The sequence below is a fragment of the Rhinolophus sinicus genome, chromosome 2, assembly GCF_057876585.1.
Source record: "Rhinolophus sinicus isolate RSI-liver-muscle chromosome 2, RSI-T2T, whole genome shotgun sequence".
In the NCBI taxonomy this organism is placed as follows: Eukaryota; Metazoa; Chordata; class Mammalia; order Chiroptera; family Rhinolophidae; genus Rhinolophus; species Rhinolophus sinicus.
The window spans coordinates 25,106,442-25,131,957 of record NC_142502.1 but is presented as its reverse complement, the minus strand read 5'-3'; the positions used below and the strand labels follow the sequence as shown (position 1 = coordinate 25,131,957).

Here is a 25,516-nt window from a genome sequence, read left to right as displayed (position 1 = left end):
ACTAAAACTGTTATAAAAATGTTATTTCTATTCTCAACTACGACTTTATATCTTCCTGTCTATGAAATTCCTTTTTTTTTATTTTTTTACTTTGTTCTAAATACTGTGAGGTTAGACTAATGCTTCATACAAACATGCTTATCAATTCATGATATTCTGTTTTAGGAAAGGTAAAGATGAACAAAGAAAAAGATAAGAGGCTTTTATGGATTTTCATTTTTCATTTCAAAATAGGACATATTCCATTCCATCTTTCAAAATGAACTTATTTGAAAATCAGTTGGAGCAGTAATCTCTGAAGGTCTCACCTCACTCTGTCAAATCTAAAGAAAACGATGTTTAACAAATGGGGAGATAAAATATACTTTTATTGTACATTTATTTTTGAAGTTAACAAGTTTGGGTGGATAAAGAAGGAAAGAAACAATCTCTGGTTGACAGCATGCTGGCTTTTCTCCTTGTAGATAGAGGCAAAAGAACCTTGTGTTGAAGAACCCAGACATCAGCACCAGATTGATCTGGGGCTGAGCTTCAGTTTTGTCACATGCTAATTATGAGTCATGAAAAAAAAAGGCTTCAGTCGGAGGAAACTGTAAAATAAAGAAGCCTTCAGTGACACATGGCAAATGCTCAGTCGGCGTGATGTCCCCTCCATTTTTCTTTTTTATCATTCTCTTCAGTTGTGGTAACTACATGTGTATTCAACTCTTCACCATGGAAGAGGACAGCAAACTAACTAAGTTTTGGACAGTGCATCGCTTGAGGTCTCTCCACGGCCAGAGCAAGGATGGCCCTCCATGGTGACTCTGGGTAGAAAGTGGCACTGAGGTGTGTGCCATAAGGCACAGACACCAGACTAGAAGCAGCAGTGTTAGTCCTGGTCCTAGAAAATTCCCGGACACATGACCTAAAATGCGGCCAACAGAATTTTGATTATAATTAGTTATGTTCAGAGCAGTCCCAATGAAAATATTCTCTGGTTAAGAATATGTTCACCTAGATATAACTATCCTCATTCTACGTTAGTCGATTTTTGTGTGAATAACCATTTGGTGTTGAATAGATCTGCTTAAAGATAACATCATCTTCATGTCATTTAAAAAAATAAAAAAATATATAAATAGCAGATACAAACTTTGACAGAGAAGAAACAGAATTTTAAAGATTTAAATATATAAACAGTGAGGATCTTTTTTTTACTGACAAAAAAAAAACAGGAAAAAATCAGAATGCATGCTTTTTATATTTTTTATGGTTGAAGTGGAAATATTAACATTATATACTAACAGAGCGTGGTTGCCATGCTACAGCAAAAACACACCCTAGAAAGAATATGCAGGTTAAAACATAATATGTTGGCACATTGCAAATGGGAACGTTTCCTTCTTACCTATTCAGTGCAAACGCATAATGAAACTTCACATGATCATGGGAGACCAAATCAAAGGTCGGCAGCTTTTCTAAAGTCTCTACCAGCTTCACAATAGAATCATAGTCCTTTCAAAGAAGACAACAGCACAGAATTAACCCATGAGGAGAAAAGTTCTGACAATGAAATGCTTTTTGACAACCAAATAACTTCATGTTAGTAGGGCATTAAAAAACAAAACAAAAAACAACTAGAATCCAAGGAATACTTTGAAAAAGTATTCTAAAACCAAGAAGAAACTGTTCTATTTTTCTTTCTTTTTTTTTTTTTAAAGGAAGGGTTTGGAGTGTATATATAAAAATATTAGAAATATAGAGTTACCACACCTGACCAGAAAAACAATAAACCATCTAGCATGATCGTACTGTATGGCCTACATATGGGTAGTTTACTTCTCCGTGGAGCCAGATTCCTGGTATGTAGTGTCCTAGCAATTATTTTCAGGGAAATAATTTCTAAAATATCATGGATATGGAGCAATTGATTGAAATTCTATGTAACAAAATGGTTTACTTTCAACCTGAGTAAGCTACTCTAGTCTTGGGATGCTAAGTGCCACCCCTCTCCACGTATGTGAATCTCTGTTCACAGGAAGCTTTACTCAGGCTTGAAATCCTGGGAATAAGATACCGGAAGTCACTTAAATTTTACCATCAAAATCTACGCAAATCCCCAACTCAAAGGGGGTTTCCTTCTACCATATTTTTACAATTTTAAAACATGTCAATAAAAATAACGTGGCATGTTCGTTTGTTGTACATTACAGGTCTTAACAGTTATTTTTACGGGGGTGTAAAGTACAGCACAGGGAAGATAATCAACAATATAATAATGCTGTGGGGTGATCATTACGGAAGTTATATAAATGTCTAATCACTACAGTACGCAGCTGAAACTAATATAATATTGTATGTTAACTGTAATTGAAATATTAAAAACCCTTTTAATTAGTTTTATAATCAATCAATCGAATATTTCTTGCTTCTGGCTAGTTAGATCTTGCACCATTAATTTCAAGCAACACAATGTCAATGGAGATATGTCCACAAAGCTCTCAAAATTTGTGCTATTTTTCTATTAAAAAACAAAGCTTTTGCTTATTGACTGACAGGCATGCCTGAGGCTAACAGAATAGAAGAGGATTTCCAAGGTTTAGCTATGCGAGCAGATTTTTCTTTTTGTCCTTTTGGAGGAAAAAGTCAGACCTTTACCATACAAGTCTTTTCATAATCACCGATTGTTAACTCATAGGAGTCTATTTCATTCATCATAAAATCTCAGGACAGAAAGCATAGGAGAGACAATAAAAAAATCACATGTACTAACATGAATCACTTATTAGTTAACTGAAATTTGACTCTAGTACTCTCTTATACCTCCAATATGCTATATGAAAAAGATTTTAAACATCGTCTCACCTGGATATCTCTGTAGGAAAGTAACAGATTTATGACAATATCTGCTGTCAGGACCTCAATATTATCGACTCGCTGCCGAATTCTTGCCAATTCAGCTGCCAATTCTTTACCAGTGTATAAATTACGAGCTTTCCTGATATCATTGAGTATAGATTCACGGAAATACTGGCTGTTGGGAAAACACACATGTCAAAGACTTAATACGTACCAGAAAAGATTTCAAAGAAAATCAGTAATTTTATAAGGAAATGAATGACATTTGCAGCATTTGTAGCTTTCAATTCATTAAGATGCACAGAATGAACACCTCATATAAGTAGCATTATTGCGAAATTTGGGAGTCCTGTATTTATTTTAACACTCTGCCTTGCTTCAGAAAGAATTAAAGGTAGATATCTACATTAATGAACCTTCTAAAAACCTGCAGGTACCACTAAAATTACCTAAAGTTTATTTTTCATTTTATGGCTTTGAGAATAAATTGTTCTAAATAAATTAGGTGTGCCTATGATTTGAACATAATATAACCTTTACTTTCTGACTCAGCGTCATTATTTAGTAACACACATGACTGTTCTTAGAAATATTAGGTTGGTGCAAAAGTAATTGCGGTTTTTGCAATTATTTTTAGCCTTTTAAACCACAATCACGTTTGCACCAACCTAATAATAAAAATAAGGAAGAAACCATATAATGTATTTAAATAAACTATAATAATGCTCTCAGCAATTTTTGCAGTCTTGTCCTTACTAAAAGTCCCTGGACATCGACTTGGATAATGTTTCTGTACTTTGAATATATTTTCAGTTCTACCAACACTGTAACAGAGTTAGCAGTCTTTTTTTTCTCTGACTTCAAGATTTTCTGTGAATAAATGAATAAAATGTAACATGTGGACTATGTGGCATCTATTTTATTCACTTAGAGGATGCTATATGTATTTTTCCCTGGTTCTTGGCTGCATACTATGTCTAAGAAATCTGATCAGATGCACAAATAAATTAGAGTGACACTTCACTATTATCACCAAATGGCATTATTAAACTTTACCTGGAACTTGCTTGCGCCACCTTCAGAAGTTGAATGAAACGATCTACAAGAGGTAAGCATATGGGCCCAAGAAGCAGCTCGAAATTCGGTTGCATGAGCTCTGTCAGCCCTTTCATGAAGCTGCTGTCACAGCAGTAGACCTTGTTATGTGGAGTCACCATGTAAGGAACAAATGTGTAGTTCCCAGTGCACATCTGTGGGGAGAGCAGGCATCAGGAGGTGGTGAGCTAGTCTGTCAACTCGACACTAATGTAATCCCGAGTCTTGGTAAATAAGAATACTGAATGTGAAGGGGAATTTTAGAAAAAACTCATTTCTTATTTATGACCTATGAAAATGGAAATTTCCTCCAATTCTTTAACTAAGTACTTCAAATAATTAGGATTTACAGATGATACAAAAAACAGTAGGGCCCAGTTTCTATCAATCAATTAAATATTTATTCGCCATCTCTCATGGTGAAGGAGTTACGATATATGCTGTAGGAAAAACAGAATAGCTTAAAACACGGCCTTGAGCTATCAGGGAACTTAAAATTTAGTCAGAGAGACAAGCACACATACATGAAAATATCAAAAGCTAACATTTAAGGCCTGCCCACATGACAGGCTACGCTGTGACTGATGCCAGAACAAAGCTGCTCCCCTCTGGGCCATTCTATCTCAGTCATGGCTCCATATGTCTCCCGGTTACTAAAACTAGAGACCCAGAACTTCTCCTTGATGCTTCCATTTCCGTTATCTCCCATATCCTATCAAAATCCTATCTATTCTACCTCCAAAATATATCTGGTATTTGTCCATTTTCCTCCATCTTCTTGCCAGCACCGTAGACCATGCCGCCAGCATACCTGGCCTGAACCACTATCAACTAGTCTCCCTGTTTCCATTCTTGCTCTTCAATCTATTCTCTATCCAGTCATCAAAGTGATCTTTTAACAACCTATGTCAGATCACTTCCCTCAGCTGCTTAAAACCCCCTCCCTTGCTCTTGGTTGAAGATAAAACATGCCACTACAGCCTACAATGGTTGGACTACCCAAATTCTGCCTTTCTAACCTGAGCCCGTGCCACTCTCTAGTCACTCATCATGACTTTCTGTCAGTTCCGAATGATGCCAAGTGCAAACAAAAGTAGAGCTAGGAAGAAGAAAGAGGAAATTGGACTGGGCACCTCTGAGTAATAAACAAGTTTGACCAGAGCTCAGGTCTCAGGGAAGGGAAGTGAATTCAAAGCTAAGGATTTTAAACTACACATTCTGAGCAGTGGGAATCATGGAAGGATTCAGAACAAGAAAGAAAACATAAGCAAAGCTGTGCATTCTGACACTCTGGAAAGAAAACAGAATGGACTAAACAAGAAACAAACAAGATTTGAAGAAATGAGGCCGGAAGCTACAAAGCATGACCAGATTGGCAGCAGTAGCAATGGATGCATGCATTCAACGTCGAAAGGAAGGAATCATCTAGACCTGCACACTGGTTACAGACAAGAAGGAGTCAAAGGTGACTCCACAGTCTTAAATGGGTCTCCTAAAAAAAAAAAAAAAAAGTGGTATCATTAACAAAAAGCAAGAATTGAGAAAGCAGAACCAGACTGAATTATTTATGAACATACTGTAGCCTGGGGCACATGTCACATTATCAGGTAATGAATCAAACAAAACCTGACTTCCAGTGAAAATACAAGAAGAACTTCAAGAAGCTCAGGTTGGGTTTGGGGTGGTAGGGTGAAATGTTCAAGTTTAGAGAGGTTGGGATTTCAGGGCAGTGGGTCACCCAAAGTGAAAATATCCAAGAGAGTTGGAAATATGTGATTGGCACATAAAAAAATTTGAAGCCAAAATACAGACCTGGGAATTCTTTGATATGGTTGAATCTAAGGAAATGGCAGAGACCTCTAAAAGAAAAACCTCGGAGAAAGAAAAGAAGCAGAGGGCTGAAAACCAGGACAAGAGATGTGGAAAACTCTATTTATCACTGTTCTTGGGAGTCCAGCTCCTCCGTTCCGAGCCATAGCAGCATTATGGAGAACAACACATCACTTCTCCGATCCTAGAAGTTAACTAATGAGAACATTTATTGGCCACTTGCATGTGCCAGGGCATGAATGGTCATAAATTCACAACTGACTGAAGAAAGTGCTATTGTCTCCATATTACAGGGCAGGAAACAGGTCAGGTGGGAGAGGTCCCACAGTTGGTCTGTGCTGTGTTTGGGACTCCAGCCCAGGGACTCTTTCTCTAGCGGGTATGCCATTATCGCAAGGGTGTTGGACACCCTCCCTAGTGGCCTTTACATGCTGGCACTCCAACCCTTTGCCTCAGGTCACCTTCCACAACCTGCATGAGCCAAGTTACTGTCACACAGCAAACCGATGAGAAGTACCTCGTGCCCTTACAGCCAGACTTAATTATTTATGAACATTTTATGGGTTGAGGCACTTCTTGTGTGCCCAGTAATGAAGCAGAAACTGGACCTGACTTCCATTTAAACTATGAGAACTTTCAGAGGGTAAGGTTTGATTTTTAAATCAAGAACATGAAATTGTTCCTTTCTCAAGTTCTTCTGGAACAATAAATGGAAGACACGTCAGGAAGTGAGAAAATGAACATATCTTGCTTCTAATATGTTACCACCATCCTACATAGCATGTGAACCAATTTAATCTTTTTACCAAAGCCACTGCTGAGGCAGAAAAAGGCACCCATATCAAGAGGCTGCTTTCCAAAGCTTCTAGAGCTTAAACTATGAGTGCCTTATAAAAGAGCAACAGAATCAAATACTCCTGTTTTAGCTAAGCACTGTAACTCAAAATCACAAAACAAACGCTCTGAAATCTAAGGCACAAAATAGGTATAAACAGATGAAAAGTCGATAAACCAGCAAAGTGCTATTAGAGTTTCAGAATATTCTTCTTCTGCTACTGGATAAAGTTCTGTATCCTCAGAAGTCTTACTATCTGTGTATTTGTGTATAAGACATGAAATATAATACATCATTATTGAAATACTGGGCATTGGGGAATAACGCATCTGTGTAAAACTAATTCTGGGAGAGAATAACCATCAGATGTCTGGGTGTATGATGAGCAGTGGAGAGGCAAAAAGAGAAAAATGAGAGTTGTACGAACAGCAGAGGAAAACAGATTCCTGAAACTCTCTTCCTTCAAACCCCATGGAGTAAGGCTTCAGAACGCTTGTTGAAAATACCCATCATGCTAAGGTTTTCCTAAGTTCCTGGCATCACTGCACTTTCTGGAGTCCCTTCCCTATGTTTCTGAGGCAACAATTTTTTTTTTCCATTTCCCATTGTTGGTGATCAAAAACAGGGGAGGCTGATAAGCTGCAGGAGGCACACAGCCCAGGGAGCATGCAGTAGGCAGAAAGTGTGAGGGTTGGTTGTGGGATGGTGCATTTTTTTTTTTTTTAAAGATACAAACTATTGGGTAGAGCACTTTTTCAAAATCTTGAAAATTAACAATATGGGAACATTTATTTCCTAAGTTGGCTCACATATAACTTAGAAATGTCATCATTGCAATTTATTTATAGATTGCTACCAAACCTTGAGTTTGAAATAACTAATAATCTAAAGCAAAATAAAAATAACCACTGTGCGATCTAGAACAGACATCTCTGGTGTAAATGCTGCCTTTTATTAATAACATGCTAACTCTCAAATATTTAAACCTGGTTTCGGAAGAAGAAAGACCACGTTTCCTTACATTTCAAAATGCCAAGGCATGACCATAAAATAACAATGCTGATCTCTGTGGCTCATGGTTGCTTTCATGGTTGTAAAAACCTACAGATCAAAATCTAGTCTTACTCTATCTAATTATCTTTTTTTTTCAATAATACCAATTCTGTTTTTCAATTTTTAAAAACGTCATAAAGGTGTACATAAAGTATGTGTGGAACATGAATTACACTTCTAGGAAGACATGCTTTCAGCATTCAAACATATTGAAATGTATGTTCAAAATACTTATGTTTTAATAAAGACACCCAGCACCTGCAACACAGCACTTATTCAAGTCAGTGGCAACTTGTTGATAATATGTAATATTAGGTTATCTTACAACTCTGCTTCTCCAAACATCCAAACTATCATGGAGCATGACTAAGCCCTTTCTACCAATCAGGTCTCAGGTAAATGTTATTTACTCGAAAGGCCTTTCATGACCACTTGTTACAATAGTTACCACTCTTTAGCAAGGTGCCTTATGTTAATTTTCTAATTGGTTTGTTTGTTTATTTGTTTATTGACCTTTCCCCCAACCAGCCTCTGGCACTTCTCATTTGTTGTCTCCTGGAATAGTTATAGAATATGGTTGTTTCCACATTCAACCTCCTACTGACAATCTCTTATGACACCAAGCCCAAAGCCTGGCACATGGTACATGTTCAATCAACATTTGTTTAATAAAATCTATTACACTGAATCGATGCATGAAAGGCTAATTGCTCATTTCCTGTTGAGACGTAAAGGATGAGTTTATAATGATAATATTATTTATGCTGCAGTGAGTCTCTGACCTGGTAAAATCTTAACCATAGGTTTTTAAATTTCTGATCTAAGGAAGTACTATTAATTGTGTTTTTAATGTTTTAAATCAAACCACGTGCAGATCTTTATATAGTGTATTATTTCCACTCTAAGTTGCAGGGATACATTCTTTAAGGTATTTAAATACTGGCTTACTTTACAAAATGAAAAATACAACCATTGGCATAACAAGGCTGATTTCTCTGTATATCATCATTTTTCTTCATGCATTTAAAAATGTCTTCACTTATTTTTATCACTTTTAACTTCTGTTTAATTCTGTGTGGAGGGTAGGAATTCTATAGTATGGTCTCAAAGGCAGATACAAGATTTAGGAACTTAAATCAATCTCTACAGATAAATTGATGGTAGATAGATTTTATACATGATATATATATGTATACATACATATATACCTGTGTGTGTATGTGTATATATGTGTGTATGTACATCTATAATTTGTATATATAGTATATATGTATAGATATCTATATATAGATATACATACTTACATGCATACACATGTGTGTATAACTACATGTGTATATATGCTATTTTAGTGTCATTCATAATTCCACAAAATTGGATATACTTTGGAAATTTTTTTCCAAAACATAATTACATATTTAAAAAACAGGTATCAGTGTCATCTCCATTATTATAAAATTTCACTGTAAAGAAATATTTAGATAAGATAAAATAACCATATTTATATTGATATGTCAGAAACTTTAAAGATGAAAAACAGAGATAGAAATTAAAATTTTGTGCAGATGAAAAGAATGAATAGCAGAGACTAGTTAAGGGGGAAAAACGATTTTAAAAATGTCTGGAAGGGTTAAGCAAAAAAATACTTACAGTATTCTTCTGGCAAATGATTTCCTGAAAAATGAGAAAAGAAAAAAGTAAAGCAGTAGTCAATACAAAATTAATAATTAATTAATTGAACTATTCTTTGTGGGAAAATTTGTATTAACAATGTTAATTAGCAATTTGAAATTTCAGGGAGTGTAGAGTAAGTTCTGCATCTGAGAAGTTTATAATCTGACAGAGGAGAAAGGAGAACACAAAAGTATCATCTATGGTTTAAGGAAAACAGCATAAACATGTAAAATCCCAAAGTGAACAATCTACAAATCATTTTTGCAGAATATGTATGCACAGAATTACCTTTTCAGCCATGATCTTTTTGGATAATGTTAAAATGAGTTTGCTTTCCTTAAGTACGACCTCCCTCATACCCTGGGAGGGCAGTGAGGTAGCTGGAAATAAAGGGTACTGGCCACTAATCAGAATGGGCAAATCCACACATAGGTCATAAGGCCATCTGACAATAAGTAGTGATAAATAAAATTTACATATTGTTCAATAAGAAGTGGAATGTGATAAATACACTGCGGGCAGTGTCCCTATCTTCTAGGTTGTGAGGAATAAGTGCGATCATGCAAATTAACGTGTCTGGTGCATAGAAAGCTCTTGATAAAACCAGCTATCATTATTATTATTCCTAGACATTAAAGTGACGAGAAACACAGGGGAGAATCTAGAAAAACTTACAGTATAAAGGCTTCACTGAGGTTGGGGAATCATGACTTAGAAAAACAAATAGAACAGCTTATTGGAAAAGATGGTATGTACGTTATCATGGAAACAAGAAATGTAAGGCATGTGTGGATCCTCAAAGTGGGTCCATCTGGCTAAGAAGAGGACCCAACGTTGGTGAGATAAGAGAAGAGCAATGCAAAACTCAGCTGACCGACCATCCTTCTGCATTCCAGGATCAACATGGAGGCAAAAGGGAACCAACGAGGGCTTTGGCTTAGAGCAGTCGGTAAGATTTTGGAATGTTTAAGGATAACACATGAGCCAATAAAAACCTGTAGTGAAAGTAACTGTGCTGGGTAATTTTGAGAGCCATAAAGATGTATATAAAATACTAAAATACCTTCGGTACCTCATAATCTTGCTGATCAAAGAGGACATGTACACATTTAGAAGGAAACATCATAAGCCTAGATGCACGTGCATGTATGCACACACATTCTAAGTCTAAAGAGCATATTACAGCATGGGCTAGAGTTTCTAAGAGGAAGAAGACATTAGTAGAGATTGAGGAAGTATGGGAAGAACACCTGAGAGGGTGGAACTCAAGACGAGCCAAGGAGAACAGACACAACTTCCGAGCTAGAGGACTAAGAACAGCAGAGGGCCATTTAGAGAACAACAAATATTATCATCAGGGGCTAAAGAAGACAGTTCATTTGGGAAAGTATCGAAGAGAGAATTAAAGAGGTATTTGAAAAAGATCTTGAATTTAATCATTGGGATAAAGCAGCAAGTTCCTTTTGGCACATACTGATAATAAGATTAGAAAGTTATGTGGGGCCTTATTGAAGAAGATTTTGAATGGCAAAATAAAGTACTCTGTACTGTGGGCATTGGGCAAAGTGTTTTTCAAGGTGAGCAATATCCATAAGGAAATTGCAGCGCATGGAACACTGTTTATAATAGCAAAGGTTGGGAAAAACATACATGTCTATTAATTAGAAACTGGTGGAATAAACTATGGTACCTCCAGATAATAGAATACAATGGAGTCAAATAAGAGTGAGGAAGTTCTTTATGTAGGGATATGGAAATCTCCAAGATACACTGATAAGTGAAAAAAAGCAAATTACAAGATGGTTCTTACTCTATGCTCCCTTTTATGTAAGGAGCTTAGTATGCTCCTTTTGATTTTTCTCCCTTTTAAGGAGAAATTATTTTTCTAATAATTTTATAAAAATTTACATTTATAAAATTTCTCTGGAAGGATATACAACAAACTAATAACAGAGGTTGCCAATGGAGAGGGGAGCTGGCTGGCTGAGTTACAAGGATCGAGAGTGGCTTTTCACTATACTGTACATTCTTGAGCATGTTAAAGTTTTTGTAACAGGTTAATGCATTACCCAAGAAAGACAAATAAAGGTAAACCTTGTTAAAGTTTTAAAAATACTAATTAGATGGTGGTATTTAGTCTTGGAGGGGAAAAAGCATTTAGGTAGCTATTGCAAAAGTCCAGGGACGTCCAAGTAAGGGCTTGGGCAATGGTGGTGTCAGGGTAATGGAAATCAAAAGACAGATGAGTGACATTGTGGAGGAAGGTTGAAAGTGGCGTTTCCCACAGGTGTCTCACAAATAGCTACTGAACACACATACACAAATGCATACATACTCATTTATGAAAAAACTATTATTATAAAATAAATAGAAAAATGTTGGATAATCAGAAAAGCCAGGAACACAGTCTGGAGAATTTTCCAAATTTGATTTACGATGCATCCCTCCAGAATAGTAAACCCTTTCAAATACTGCTCTCTTTTGATAGGAAAATCCTTCTCGCCTCCCTCTAAGTAACAAGGAAACACCCTCTGTCATCCTCTGTGTATAGCAGAAGAAACCTGTTCTCTGTGAAACTGGCCTGGACTGTCTTCAATGACACCTATTTTCCTGGCCTGTCTTCCAATGACAGTGGAAGTAGATCACGTCCTTATTTTTGCCATCCCTAACCCTCATACAGACCTCGATGACAGCACTGCATATACTAATTGCAAATGTTGCTTTGTGTCATTCTCCCATCCCACATCAAGAGACACCTGGATGCCAGGGCCATGTTTGTTTTTTTCATATTTACCCCCTACTGATTGCCTAGCAAATTGAATGGCATGGAGTATGTACTCAATAAAAGCATAAATAAATGAATGCATTAATGAATTATAAAATATTGGACTATGATCTGGATAGATATGTGAAAGTTCTGGCTCTGCTCCGACTAGTCATCTGTCATTTCGCCTCTCTCAAATGTAACACACTAAGAGTTGGATTGAGTGGTTGCTGGTCTCTTCCAACTCTGTATTCTATCATTTGCTTTTGGCTAAAGGCCCATCAGTCAGCACTGTCCTGGTGCCACGAGAAGGAGAAATGTTCCCATGCCCAGCACAGGAGCTACTGTACCATCATCTCTCTTTTGGTGCAGCAGGCACAGAAATGGAAGTGGTAGTGAAGGGATCTGTGGTGAGGACTGAGAGAGCTGGAGGCTCTGCTTGGATGACAGATAATCACCACAGCAGCTATGGGCTTAGGGCCAATATATGATGTCTTCCTGGAGAATGGCCCATTGGAGTACCAACCATCTAACATGGCTTCATTGCTTTCATTTCAGGGAATGTCTGAATCATAACAAATCATGAATCTATTAAAATAATCCCGATAGGAATCTACTGACTTCTTATTAACTACTGCTTGTGTTTTGTAGACACTAAATGGACACACATTGTTCACTTGAAGGAGACGGAGTTTACTCACAGTTGATGATGTAACTTTAAATGAAGCAACAACTCTAAAGAAAAAATGGTACTATTTGTGCTTTTTAACTCAGTACAATGAGATAACAAGACCTTGAAAGGTATGTACCATCTAAGGTGGAATAGTAAATGTTCAATATGCACTAAACACACTAAAGGGGAAAAAAAGGAAGAAGGGGAATCAATTTGAGACACAGCTGCAATATTTCACACCACTTCATGGAAATGTCTCACCTAGGAGCCTAGAAATAAAAAGATAAAATAAACATAAACGTCAGTTCCTTATCAGTGAATGTTTCTGGAGATACATTACCCCACTACAACTTCATAATTGTCTGACATCTTCAGGGTCTTCTGGTCAGTTTACCCCTGGCTGTGCCAGAAACATCCCCCCAAAATATTTTTTTCTATTTTCCAGTACCCTTTGATAACCAAATAGGGAAGGAAGGCAAAAGAGATACTCTAGGTCTCATTCCAGGGGAAGACAAAGACAACTTTTGATTGCTATTTCGGACAATATAACTTTGAAGAGGTCATTTTAAGGATAAATAAATGGAATATATCCAAAATTGGAAAGTGTTTGTGCCTAAAGTTTAAGCAATTACAGCCAAGGAAAGGAAGTGGGCACAGCTGGTATAGGGTGGCCAAGTCAAATCCACTCAGGGTGGAAGAAGCAGAATGAGCAACCAGAATTTCAGTTTCCTGAACGAAATCAAAGGAGCTGGTAGTTCTTGGCCAGGGAAGAACAGCTGGGCCTTTCTTCTGATTCCTCTTTTTGGAAAGCTTGGCAAGTTTTCCAGTAAAGTTGGCGAAAAGAGGGATATTTCTTGTATTCTCCAAGCCCCATCATCTTACCTAATTTCAATACTTCGGCACTACAGAGGGAAATATCAGGTGGGCTACTGTGAATACCCTGGGCCTCACTGCAAAGGTGGGGCTCACCTAACCCTTCCGCACGCTGCTAAAATAAAGCTGAGTAGGCTCATGCAGCACACTTCCACACAGGTGCCAGAGAACTGGCCCATCTTTAAAGTCCGGAAACTAATTACATACGTGCTTACATAAAAGCTCAAGTTGAAAAATGCAACTCAATAATCTGACAAAAACCTATAAAAGTCCTATTTTTACAGGACATATGGAATTCTTGGACAGACTTAGAGGGAAAGATACCTGATGACAAATCAAAGAATATGGGGCTTGCTCTGCTCTGGCACTTAGTATTAGCTGTGTGTGCCCTTAAGTAAGATTATCTCTCTGGGTTTATCTCTCATCTGTAAAGAAAGTATCTTCTATCTGTCCAATCTATATAGTAAGTATCTAATTTGTCTATCTCATGGGGTTGTTTTTAAAAACCAAGTGAAACAAGTTTGTGAAAGTACTTTAAGTGTTTTAAAGCCACATACAATATGAGTATTAATATTACCAAAGCAAATAACCCCAACTCAATTCCTATATCTCCAGATCTAGAGACAATTTGTACCCATGTTGTCTTATGATCAGGGGTAAGAACACATCCTTCTCTTGATATAAACAACTGTCAATTAAAACAACCTGCACCAAATGTCAGGTTACATTATACCAAATCTGGAAAGCAATCCTCAAAGAAATTCTAGACTCACTTCTCCTTCTCTCTTAATTTTGTTTAAATAAATATATCTCGGTTGGAGAACTCGACTGGAAGTAGATAAACAGGGCTGGGATGCTGATGAGTGACATTTTAAATATACAGCTTTTGAAACAGCTCCTTCACACAAACTTCTCTTTATAATGTGTTGCTGTTATGATCATGAACTTCCTCTTTGACACCAGCTGTTTCTTTCAGCAACACCTAATTGGACTATATTATCCAAGTGCAGGTGTTTCTTTTTTTAAAAACTGTATTGTTGAAAAGTTACAGGCACAATGCATTTCTGTACAGTAAATTACATTTTACACATAAATTGTAGCAATAATTTCAAAGATGCATTCTCTAAAAGGAATCAAATAGGATCATGGGTTAGAGGACCACAAAGATCAAGTGCCACAGAAAGAATTATTTATTTATAATGAACAAAAGGGAATAGAATTTAGCAAATCTTGCCCTATTTGGGTGGGAGTCAGGAGGCGTTCAAACTCACACCCTCTGTCTACGGAGGTATTTCTTGCTCTTTAAGATATTCAAACTCATGGGCCTGTGATGAAAGTCTCTACAAATAAATAAAATACCTGATGCCAACCCGGTGATATGATGAGATCTTCCACTCACAGTGTCCCACTGATTTCCCTCTCCCTTTGACAAAGTGGTAGTAAGATGCTAGAAACAATGGGTTGGGGGACGGGAGGTGAGGAGGGGGGAGTAAAAGAGGAATTAGGAAGGAAAGCAAGGGCATGGTTTTATCCAGTATATAGATAATTTCTTAGAAGATGTAGTATTGCTAACTGAAAACTGGATTCTCCAGTCTCAAGCCCTTTCCAAAACCTTAGGGATGGATTTTACAACTGGGAAAACAACTCCTCTAAATAAATCATTCATCTAATTTTGCCAGTTCAAGATGGTCAGAGAAAATCTTGATGAAGCAGTGCTCACATGTATGGCTTATCAGCTCCTCCCCAAAATTACCTCTTTCTTTCCACAATTTGACGTGGAATAATTATAGCTCAGACAAAAGGTCATTTTTGAAGTAAAATAAAAGAAGACTGTTTCTTCTCTCAACAGAAAGAAAAATCTTTCTACGAAATATAAGGTAGGTGTTATTTTAAAGTGATGAAAAGAATGCAGTAAAATTGTTAAACTGAAAGCATCAAAAATCTTTGTCAGAGAGATCACTTCTTCAATTACATAAATGTCTAACAATTATACTGTACACCTAAAACTAATATGAAATAATATTGAATGTCAACTGTAATTGAAAAATTACAAAAGGTGGGGAAAGGTGAACGGGAATAAGAGATAAGAGATTCAAATTTTCAGGTATAAAACAAATAAGTCATAGGGATATACCCATAGGTAATGTACAGCATAGGGAATAAATAATATTGTGATAGCGTGGTACGGTGTCAGACGGTTCCTGGACTTATCATGGTCGTCAATTCTTTAGGACATAAATGTTCAATAACTATGGTGTACACCTGAAACTAACATAATATTGTACGTTAGCTATATTTTTAATAAAAAATACTTGTGGAAAAATGCAAATTTTAATTTTACACACAATTCAATCTAAAACTAAACTCATCTTGGTTATTTACCTTGTTAAGGGAGGTAAAAGTTTAAGAAAAGGAAGTAATGGTGTAAGAACAAAAACAAAAAAGGTTTTAGGGTTTAAGAACACTCTGGAATCTTAATGGATTCATTAAATACAGATAAAAATTCAATTCAAGACCAAGGTATTAATAACAAAAATTACCTTGATATCTAGTAAATTGGTGAATTTACTAGAAACTGGTACAATCATCCAAATTTACAACATGGACATCATTGCTCTTTCCAAAATTATAACCATGTGTTTGAAGTGGATATGAATGAGTATCAGAAAAACAGACTTAATATCCAATTTCACATATATCCAGTTTCACACACATAAACTCTAAATGAAATTGGGTCCCTCTGTACCTACAGGTAAAAGATCATGAATCTGGGTACCATGGAACTGTTTGAATGAGCAAGGATGGTAGTTCTCAGGATTCATCGTGTTGTAGCATGTGTCACAATTTCCTTCCTTTTTAAGGCTGAATAATATTCCATTGTATGTATATACCACATTTTGTTTATCCATTCAACCACTGATAGCCATTCAGGTTGCTTTTGGCTATTGTGAATTATGCTGCTATGAATGTTGGTGTACAAATACCTCTTTGAGATCCTGCTTTCAACTCTTTTGGGTATATATTCAGAAGTGGAATTGCGGAATGATATGATAATTCTATTTTTAATTTTTTGAGAAACCATCATACTGGTTAAAAATTGCTAATTTTTAGTGGGCTAATTTAGTGACCGTGCTACAAATTTTGATTTGTGCATGCTATTCGTATTCCAATCTAGAAAATACTCTAGCTGCATTGAGACAGAGTAAGAGTTTCAGCCATCATATATGTAGGTACTGGATTCAGTGAGATGGTGAAGGAGTAAGCATGTAGACAGCTTTCTGTATAGAACAGTCTAGTAAGGAAAATCCCTTCTGTGATGTAACTTTTCACGCAATGATTAAAGGGAAAAATACAACTAAGTTTCTTGAGTAAGGAATAATCTCACATAATCATTACGATTTAGTATAAGCTGTGTCAGCACAAACTGATATGCACGTCAATTCTGCAGTGGATAAAATGGGAATAAAGCCTATCTTAGCGCAGAAAGAAAGATGCAAATGCATATGAGGCTTTCCAATCACAGCTAGAACATTAAGAACAAGAAATTTAAAAATATTTTGAGATTCAATTGCCTAAAATATATGTAAATTATCCTGATGAATACAGAAAATAACAGACTATAGCAACCTTTACCTTTTTTTAAATAAAAGGTTAATTATGAACTATTCCAAGTATATTAAAAGTATATTAAAAATTATCACACACTCACGTATGTATGACCTAGACTTAGAAATATAATGTTACAGAGATAGTTGAAGACTTTTGTCTTCCCCTCCCAGTTAATTTGTTGTTTATAACTCCCATGGACACTTCTATCCTTTTGTAACACAAATGTGTATAAAAGCATTGTCTTGCATGTGATTACAGTTTGTAAAAATAATATTATACTGTATACATGCTTCTGTAATTTGTTTTCTGCCTCAACACTGTTTCTGAGATATACGGACATTAGGGTTTCTGGGCGGGAATTCCTTCTCGCCCGTTCTCGGGAATTTTTTTGCTTTCCCCATCCCGAATCTTGAGAAAAGTTGGTTGGGAAATTAGGAAAATCGGCTCCTTGAACCCAGTAATACCCACAGAGGGAAATAAATGCACTGCTCACAATGTATCTCTTAGACATTTTTCCTATTTATGGCTATCTAACGTTACATTGCGTTGCAATGTTACATGCGACCAGACAATGCGAAACTAGACATGCACGCGCGACACCAGAATCAGGTACCATATGACCAGCTAATTTTAGCTCTTGTAAATCGAGCACATTTGATCATGGAGATCAGAAAACAGTTTGTATTTACACAGAGAAATATTTATTTTCACAGCCCAGGATTTGACTACAAAGTCATCTTCAGGTGAACCAACTAAGGAAATCTAAGATAGTTTACCTTAATATGACATTGTAGTCAAATCCTGGGTTGTGAAAATAAATATTTCTCTGTGTAAATATGAACTGTTTTCTGTTCTCCACGATGAATCGTTTCCACAAAGTGATGGCTGACACTACCAACCACACTCGATCACTTATGGAAAGAACAGTATTATGAAATATTAGACATATGTTGAATTGCTTACAACCTGTAAGATTAGCAGTTAAAGTCTTAAGCAACAGAGAAGCTAATATTCTCACAAGTGAAGGAATTTTTAAATTCCTGTTTAGTAATTTAGAAAAACAGAATTCTTCAATGAGGCAAATGCTTTTAAAGGAAATAAAATTTGAATTGGTTAAACGTAGAATTAGCGTTCTTGTGTCTCTCACAAAGTACTTGAGCAATGTTGTCTATGTGGAAGAGGATGAATTTTTTGCCTTGTCAAGTAAGAATGAAATTGTATGACTGGCGAAGTCATTAATGGAAAGACTTTTTAAACGAACATTTACAGCAGAAGAAGTTCCAAGAGAAGAAATAAAGGATGTCCTTACAGAGAGTTCCGACATTAAATCAGAATCTGATCTGAAGTGTGAATTGTCTAAAGCTATATCAATTTTGACATCAAAATCTAGCCCTATGCATGCAAACAAAATATGTGCTTCTCTAAGGAAGGAAATGAGCTTATATGAAGCAACACTTTCTCTCACTCCCAACTTGAAGATGCATTTAGATGCACGCATAACAATTCTACCAACGTCTACAGAAAATGAAAGAAATTTTTCCACATCAAGTATATTTGTTACGAAGCGAAGATCACGATTATCTGATTGGGCAATTAATGCTCTATGTTTCTTAGAGTTTAATTTTTAAAATGACAAATAAAATCTATTTGAAGTATTTTTTTAAATTTTCAAACGAATATTTGCATTTGTTTTCTATTAATGTCTAATTTAATAAATAAAATATTTAAATGAGATTGGGATTGTTAATACATTGTGTGATATAGGTAAAAACTCACTGTATACTATAAGGTTTGGTTAAATAAAGGTTGTATTAATTACATTGTTTATATTCTGAGAAAACCTGAAATATAACAGAAAGCCAAAATGATACTGTAGTGACCCCTGTTTAGCGTTCAGGGCAAGAAAGGCACTAGTCATGAAATTCTGGTCGACCTCCATTTAGGAAATTTTATTTACTCAAGTTTTGCGTCGACCTTTTACATATACGAGTGTCTTGAAACCTCTGAAAGACTGTGCTGGGGCCATGAAACACGGTTGCCCCACCTTCTCTACAGCTTTTCTGTTTATTAACATTTACTGTTACAGCCATTACTGCAGATGATCAACGAAAATTAAATAAAAAAGATTATTTCGGGAATTCTCGAGAATTCTTGAGAAATATGATTTCCCGTTCTCAATTCCCAAAGGTTCCAAAATGTCAGGAAATTGGAAACCCTAACTGACATTGATACCTAAAGCTGTAGTTAACTCATTTTAAGTGCCCTATAATATTCTATTCAATGACTATACCAGAAGGTATTTCCCAATTCCTTTAGGGTAGGGGTTATTACAAACCACCTTAGCATAAATATTCTTGATTATATCTCCTTAGACATGCCAGAGAGTCCTTTTACAGTACACACCTACAAATACAATTACTATGTCTTTGTGGTATGCTTATTTTATATTATTAGATATTGCCAAATTAATCTTTAAAAGGTAGTGACAATGTATTCTCCCACAAGCAGAGTGTAAGTTTCCCACAGTCTTGCCTTTAGTATTGCAAGAGCTTAATTGTTGACTGCCAGATAGTGTGTAGTGGTCTTCTCTTGTTTTATTTTACTTTGTTTTTATAAGCAGCGTCATTTACAGTGAATGGGGAATGGCCTAAAAGAAAGAGAGGGACTCAAAGAAGGGAAAAAGGAAAAGAATCACAAGAATTGGAGTAGAAACCTTTGGTTATAAAGGAATTTCTGATGATAGAAAAAAATGATTCATCAGAATAACTTCCTCACCGTACATAAGAGGCACTCATTTCTCCTAAGCCCTTTTTGATGTCAGATTCATTTCGTGTATCTGCCCCACATCTCATTGCCGAATAGTGTTTAGACTTCTCCCACTTACTGAGAGAACCCAAATGAAGGTCTGATAATTTCTATTACGCATGAAATAAATCAGAAAACACTTGTTACAGCAATTTCTTATTTTTAAGCAAATGTAAGATCTTAGCATTGAGTCTCTCATTAATAGGCACATAAGAAGTTCTCATGATAAAGGAAATTGTGAAAATGGTGTTATTACGATGCTAAGGAAAAAAAAAAAGAATACTATCTCTCAACTTCCCTTTCTTGAGATACAATGATGATTTTTTTGAAAAAAAGAATTAAGTATTTCATTCTTAATATAATTAGATAGTACTTGTGACTTAAAACATACAATTTTAACTGCAAGTACATGATTTGATTATATTCTAAATATCCTTTCATATGAAAACTCACACCTAGATTTTAAGTACTTTTACGGTTCCTGTCAACTGTTTTTCAGGAGCTTAAAGTTAAAATTTTTCCTATAATTTCTTCCTGAGAATTTGCTGCCAAAGAGAAACTGCTCTGTTCAACAAAGGGCAATAGATGAAAATAAAATTGGTGCAGCTGTACTTTCTAGATGTCCAAAAAAACAATCTAAGTGAAGCTAGATAGACGATGAAAATAGCATTGTCATTCTGTCTTTGCCCTTTGAAAACAGGGAGGTGCTTCATTTTTATTTTATTTGGCCAATCCACGCATAATATATTATTTATAAATATCTCTTGTTCTGCCTTATTTCACAGCAGTCCTTTTTGTTGGTAGATAGCTGGGATAACAATTACACCTATAACTAACTGCAACAGAAATATATAAAATTAAACACACACACACACACACACACACAGACACAGACTTTTCTCCATAGCAGAAGATCGGAGGAATTTCTAGAGTTCAAAGGAAATTGTTAGACTGAAAAAACTACTTTCTATCCCAGAGACCTTTGTCTTCTGCAACCAGACACCTATTTGAGCTAGGAACAAGTTCAATAAGAAACAGCAAAAGCTTAAGTTAATGGGAGAAGGAAGAGAAAAGAAAGGATGGATGTTGCATGAAACAACGCAGGAAGCATACTTGATTGGGTTTTCAAAATAAACATGCTTGCAGGAATGTCTGATGTCCTTCTAACTAGTGGTAATTGCAATAAAGTTGAGTGGTTAAGGGGGATGGGCTTTGAAATCAGACACACTTGGTCCCAGATTTTACTAGCTGTATCATCTGGGGCATATGATTAAATTTGTTTGAGCTTCAGTTTGCAAGTCTATAAAATGGTGATGGAATATATTACTCACAGGGATGTTTTAAGAATTAAGTGTGAAAATGTATGCAGGTAAAGCATTTAGTACTTAGCTCAATAACAAGCAGCTTTTATGTACAAGATAAATGAGTATGTTTTAGACAGACTAGCCTTTTTTAGAGAACTTTATTCAAATACCAATAACACTTCTATACCAAGGCTGGCTGAAAGCAATTAAGTAAATCAGTTTAGTTGTCTCATACAAATTTCTGATAAGATTAGCTTTATCTCTTTCTCTCAGATGTAACTTTAATTCATTAAAAAAAAAAAAAAAACTTCCATAGGAAAGAATGACCATAAAATTAAATCGCCAGATATCAGTAGCGCAAAAAAAAAAAACAGAGTGAAAAATGTCCAATATAACATTGCCTGCTTAAAATAAACAATGCAAAGAAAATAAATTAATAGAATAAAAAGAATAAATAAAATAATCTCACTCCTTCTTCATCAAAAGCTAATATATGTTGTAAACAGTAACAAACCAAAATGTTTCAGTATATACCATCACAAAACTTTCTGATGCATTAATTAAAGGGGTAAATCTGGGATAAAATTAAGTTGGGGGTTCTTAAAAGAATTGTTCCAGGTAAAAACACATTTAGACAGAGTATGGACAAATCTCATTGGACTATTTCAGAATATTCTTTAAAGGGACAGCCTATCAATGCCCAGCACAATATCTGGCACGTAATAAATGTATTTGCCAAACGAAACTTCAGATTTTTCAGAGAAAGCTGTACAAGCTTTGGATACTCAGATAAAAGCAAAATACTACTTTTTTTTTTTTTTTTTTTTGGCATGGATTTGGGGTTAGAGATCTTCATGTAATAATTACTAAGCCATCAGAAATATGGCTCTGGGTTTTAGGGCTCCGTGTTCCAAGGCTGGCTTTAATTTGGGAACTGGAAGATAGAGCTGAGAAAAAGCACATAACGCTGGCTGGAAGTGTGTCAAAGGAAATGAATAGCATCGGGCTCAGTATAAGTTTCACTGAACTGTTAGAGGCTTTTCAAAGAATCACACAATGTAAAAATCACGTGGCCTTGCAAAAGCATTCTAGGCAATCTTTTTGGACGGAGGAAATACCCTCATATCATTAAGTTTCGATAATAGAAAGAATGACATGGGACATGCTGAATTTTGTAGACAAATAGACAGGGAGAGTTTTTATTCCCCCTTTTCCATCTTAATTGAAATCTTATTCACATGAAAGAGGATGGAGATTTTCTGGTGATACTCAGAGTATTTCTACCTAGTACTTTCAGTAGAAAGCACAGTATTTCTAGTTGGACAGGAGTGCTCAACGAAACCTCCAATGAGGTTTGACGGTGCTTTATGCAACCTCCTCTTCTTTCTCTGTTGTGTGTACTGATTTTCAAGTAACACAGTCTCCCCAGGTGTAACTCTAACTGGAACCCAGAACTCAACACTAAGTTTTTCCCTATCGATGTATCATCAAATTTCTACACTGAAGTCTAGATGACTCTCACAACTTAACTAGTAATTGTTGCATAATTATCAGACTGACAGAAACACCCTTTCACGAACATAAGCTACTTAAAAGTTTTTGGATGACAGGGGTGCCTAAAGTAAATATTTAGTAAACAACGGAGGTACCTTCAGTGACTGCAGAGAGTCTGAGTTAGTATCACAGTAGAGGATGATATTGTTGGCCATGCTGAAACTTTCTCTCACTCCAAGGTGGTAAAACAAGGATGGCTGCCGGAAGGCATCACTCATCTCCACCACAGCAATATCTGCAAACAGAAAACAAAGTCCCCCAAAAGGTCAGACCTAAATAATGCCCAGAAAGCACATTTTGGTTTCAATAGCATAGTGTTCAAAGAGGAAATGAAGAAATAACAGGGATTTTCCCTTTGCATTTACCACTGAATTTTGAATTTGCTGTTCTACCCGGAAGTGGTTTTATACAAAGCAGCCAAACTGCATTTTTTTTAAACAAACGGGGATCATATAACTACTGGAAACTAAGCAGAAGCTGCAATGGTGGCAAGTGGGGTTAATCCTCTCTTAAATTTCAACATTAAAACAAGTTAACTAAGATTGCAGAAGCAGATCCATGGGAAGCAGCAATAAGTAATAACTGTAGAACTAAATTTAAAAAGCAAATAGGTAAGATTGTGAATTAATCCAGAACTGTATTTTATAATTAATTACTATCTAGCAAGTCCCTAGCAAGTATAATCAAGAAAAAAAGAAAGAAAGGTATAGGAAATTATGACCAAGGAGAATATAACCACAGATATAAATTTTCCAAAGAGATGCCTAACACCAAGGCAGTATAAATCTGATAACCCAAACTGACAATTATGTCACAAAAATGAAGTTCAGATTAGTCTCAAACTCATGTATATATAGACAAAAATATGAAAGGCAAATGAGCCAAATGCACCAAGCATTATATACTATAAGAACACTAGGTCACTGATTTAAAATTTATTTTGGGAATGCAAGGATGGCTCAATGGGGAAAATATCATTAGTATCTCCACAGATGCCCCAAGTGCTTTGATTAAAATTCAAAATCAACTTCTCATTAAAAATAATTGCAAATTAAAAATATAAGGGTATTTATTGAACATGAAGAATTATATATATTTCATAATAAGTGCCAAATTTGCTCTTATAGGCATTCCCATGAAAATCAGGAAAAAGAAGAGACTGTCAACTATTCCCACTATTAGTTGAATTCCTGAAAATCTTCATTTACGCAATAAGATGTCACAAGCTAAGGAGGTATAATTCTATAAAATAAAATACCCAATTATCATTACTTGTGGATATTATGATTGTCAACCAAAAAACCGCTACAGAATCAACTAAATAACTATTATAAGTAATAATATAACTTAATAAGGTATCAAAATGCAAACTTATTATGAAAACCAAGAGCTTACTTTATAATCTGAATAAGCATTTGGAAATTATAATAATAAAACATATCCCACTCACAATTAAAATGAAAATGTTAATATACCTCATAACAAATTTAACATATGATGCTTATTTGTTAAAAGTATGTGCAATATGTAACAGATGAAAGGTAATATCTTTATAATCATCTTTTATTGGTCAATTTAAACCAAACAGGCAACCATAGAAACATACAATAGAAAATTAGCCTATGGACCTTGGCAGGCAAATTCACAAAAGTATAAGTAAAATGGAAAATAAACATATGAAAAAATATTCTATATCTCATCACTAATAAGTGCACATTAAGCTAACTATAAAGTGCCACTTTTTTTATTAAGAAGCAGCTAAAGATATGTCAAAATGCCCAATAAAGACACAGAGAAATGACATGTAACAAGGGGAAGTGTAAATTTTCTAGGAGGCTTATGGCTAAGATTATGCACACTTTTTGACCCAGTAACTCCATTCCTAAGAATGTACCCTGAGACAATTCCTATAAATGTGACAGATTTACTTGTAAGTATGTCAACTGAAATACATTCTTTACAATAAAAATGGAAAATGCCTAAGTAGCCATCAATAGGAAAATGGTTAGGTAGATGATAGATTATAGATAGATAGACACATACATACATACATACACAGATACATTGATAGATCTAAATAATGACATATTATATAACCATTGAAAACTATATTCTAGAATATTTAGCAGTGAGGGTAGATTCAAGCTATATTAAGTTAAAAATATTAAAATATATACATTATAGTATATAGCATATACATTAAAATATAATGACTACATTACAATATATATATTCTACGTGTATACATGGACATGGAAAAAAATGTCTGGAAAGTTATATACCAAATTTAAACTGTGATAATAGATGTGTAATGGGATTATGAATTATTTTTTTCTTCTTTATGCCACCTACATTTTCTTTACCAGATTTACTATGATCATTAATTACTTTTATAATTTAGGAACCCATCAAAATATGAAAAGAACAACACTGAAAACCAGTGTGACTGAATGTAAAACCAAAGGGCAGCATATAAAAATAATACAGACTCTTGAGAAGCTGCTTGGTGCATCGTCAGCCTTACCTAATGAACGAGAAATTACAATTCACATTCTTTGAAGAATAAATAAATCAAATGAAACTGAGGCTAAAAACATAGAAGTCTT

General features: G+C 35.4%; 1 protein-coding gene across 4 annotated transcripts in view; it reads right to left on the bottom strand.

Moving 5' to 3' along the window:
- Window positions 1-25,516, bottom strand: part of MAP3K5 (mitogen-activated protein kinase kinase kinase 5) — a 180,886-nt gene that overhangs the window by 99,109 nt on the left and 56,261 nt on the right. For all 4 annotated transcript variants that reach the window (XM_019732726.3, XM_074333624.2, XM_019732727.3 and 1 more), the window contains 5 exons: window positions 23,006-23,145; window positions 9,305-9,328; window positions 3,898-4,091; window positions 2,848-3,016; window positions 1,391-1,497 (listed from right to left, as the gene is read on the bottom strand). In XM_019732726.3, coding sequence (XP_019588285.1) covers window positions 1,391-1,497; window positions 2,848-3,016; window positions 3,898-4,091; window positions 9,305-9,328; window positions 23,006-23,145 — 634 coding nt within the window. The remainder of the gene's footprint in view (window positions 1-1,390; window positions 1,498-2,847; window positions 3,017-3,897; window positions 4,092-9,304; window positions 9,329-23,005; window positions 23,146-25,516) is intronic.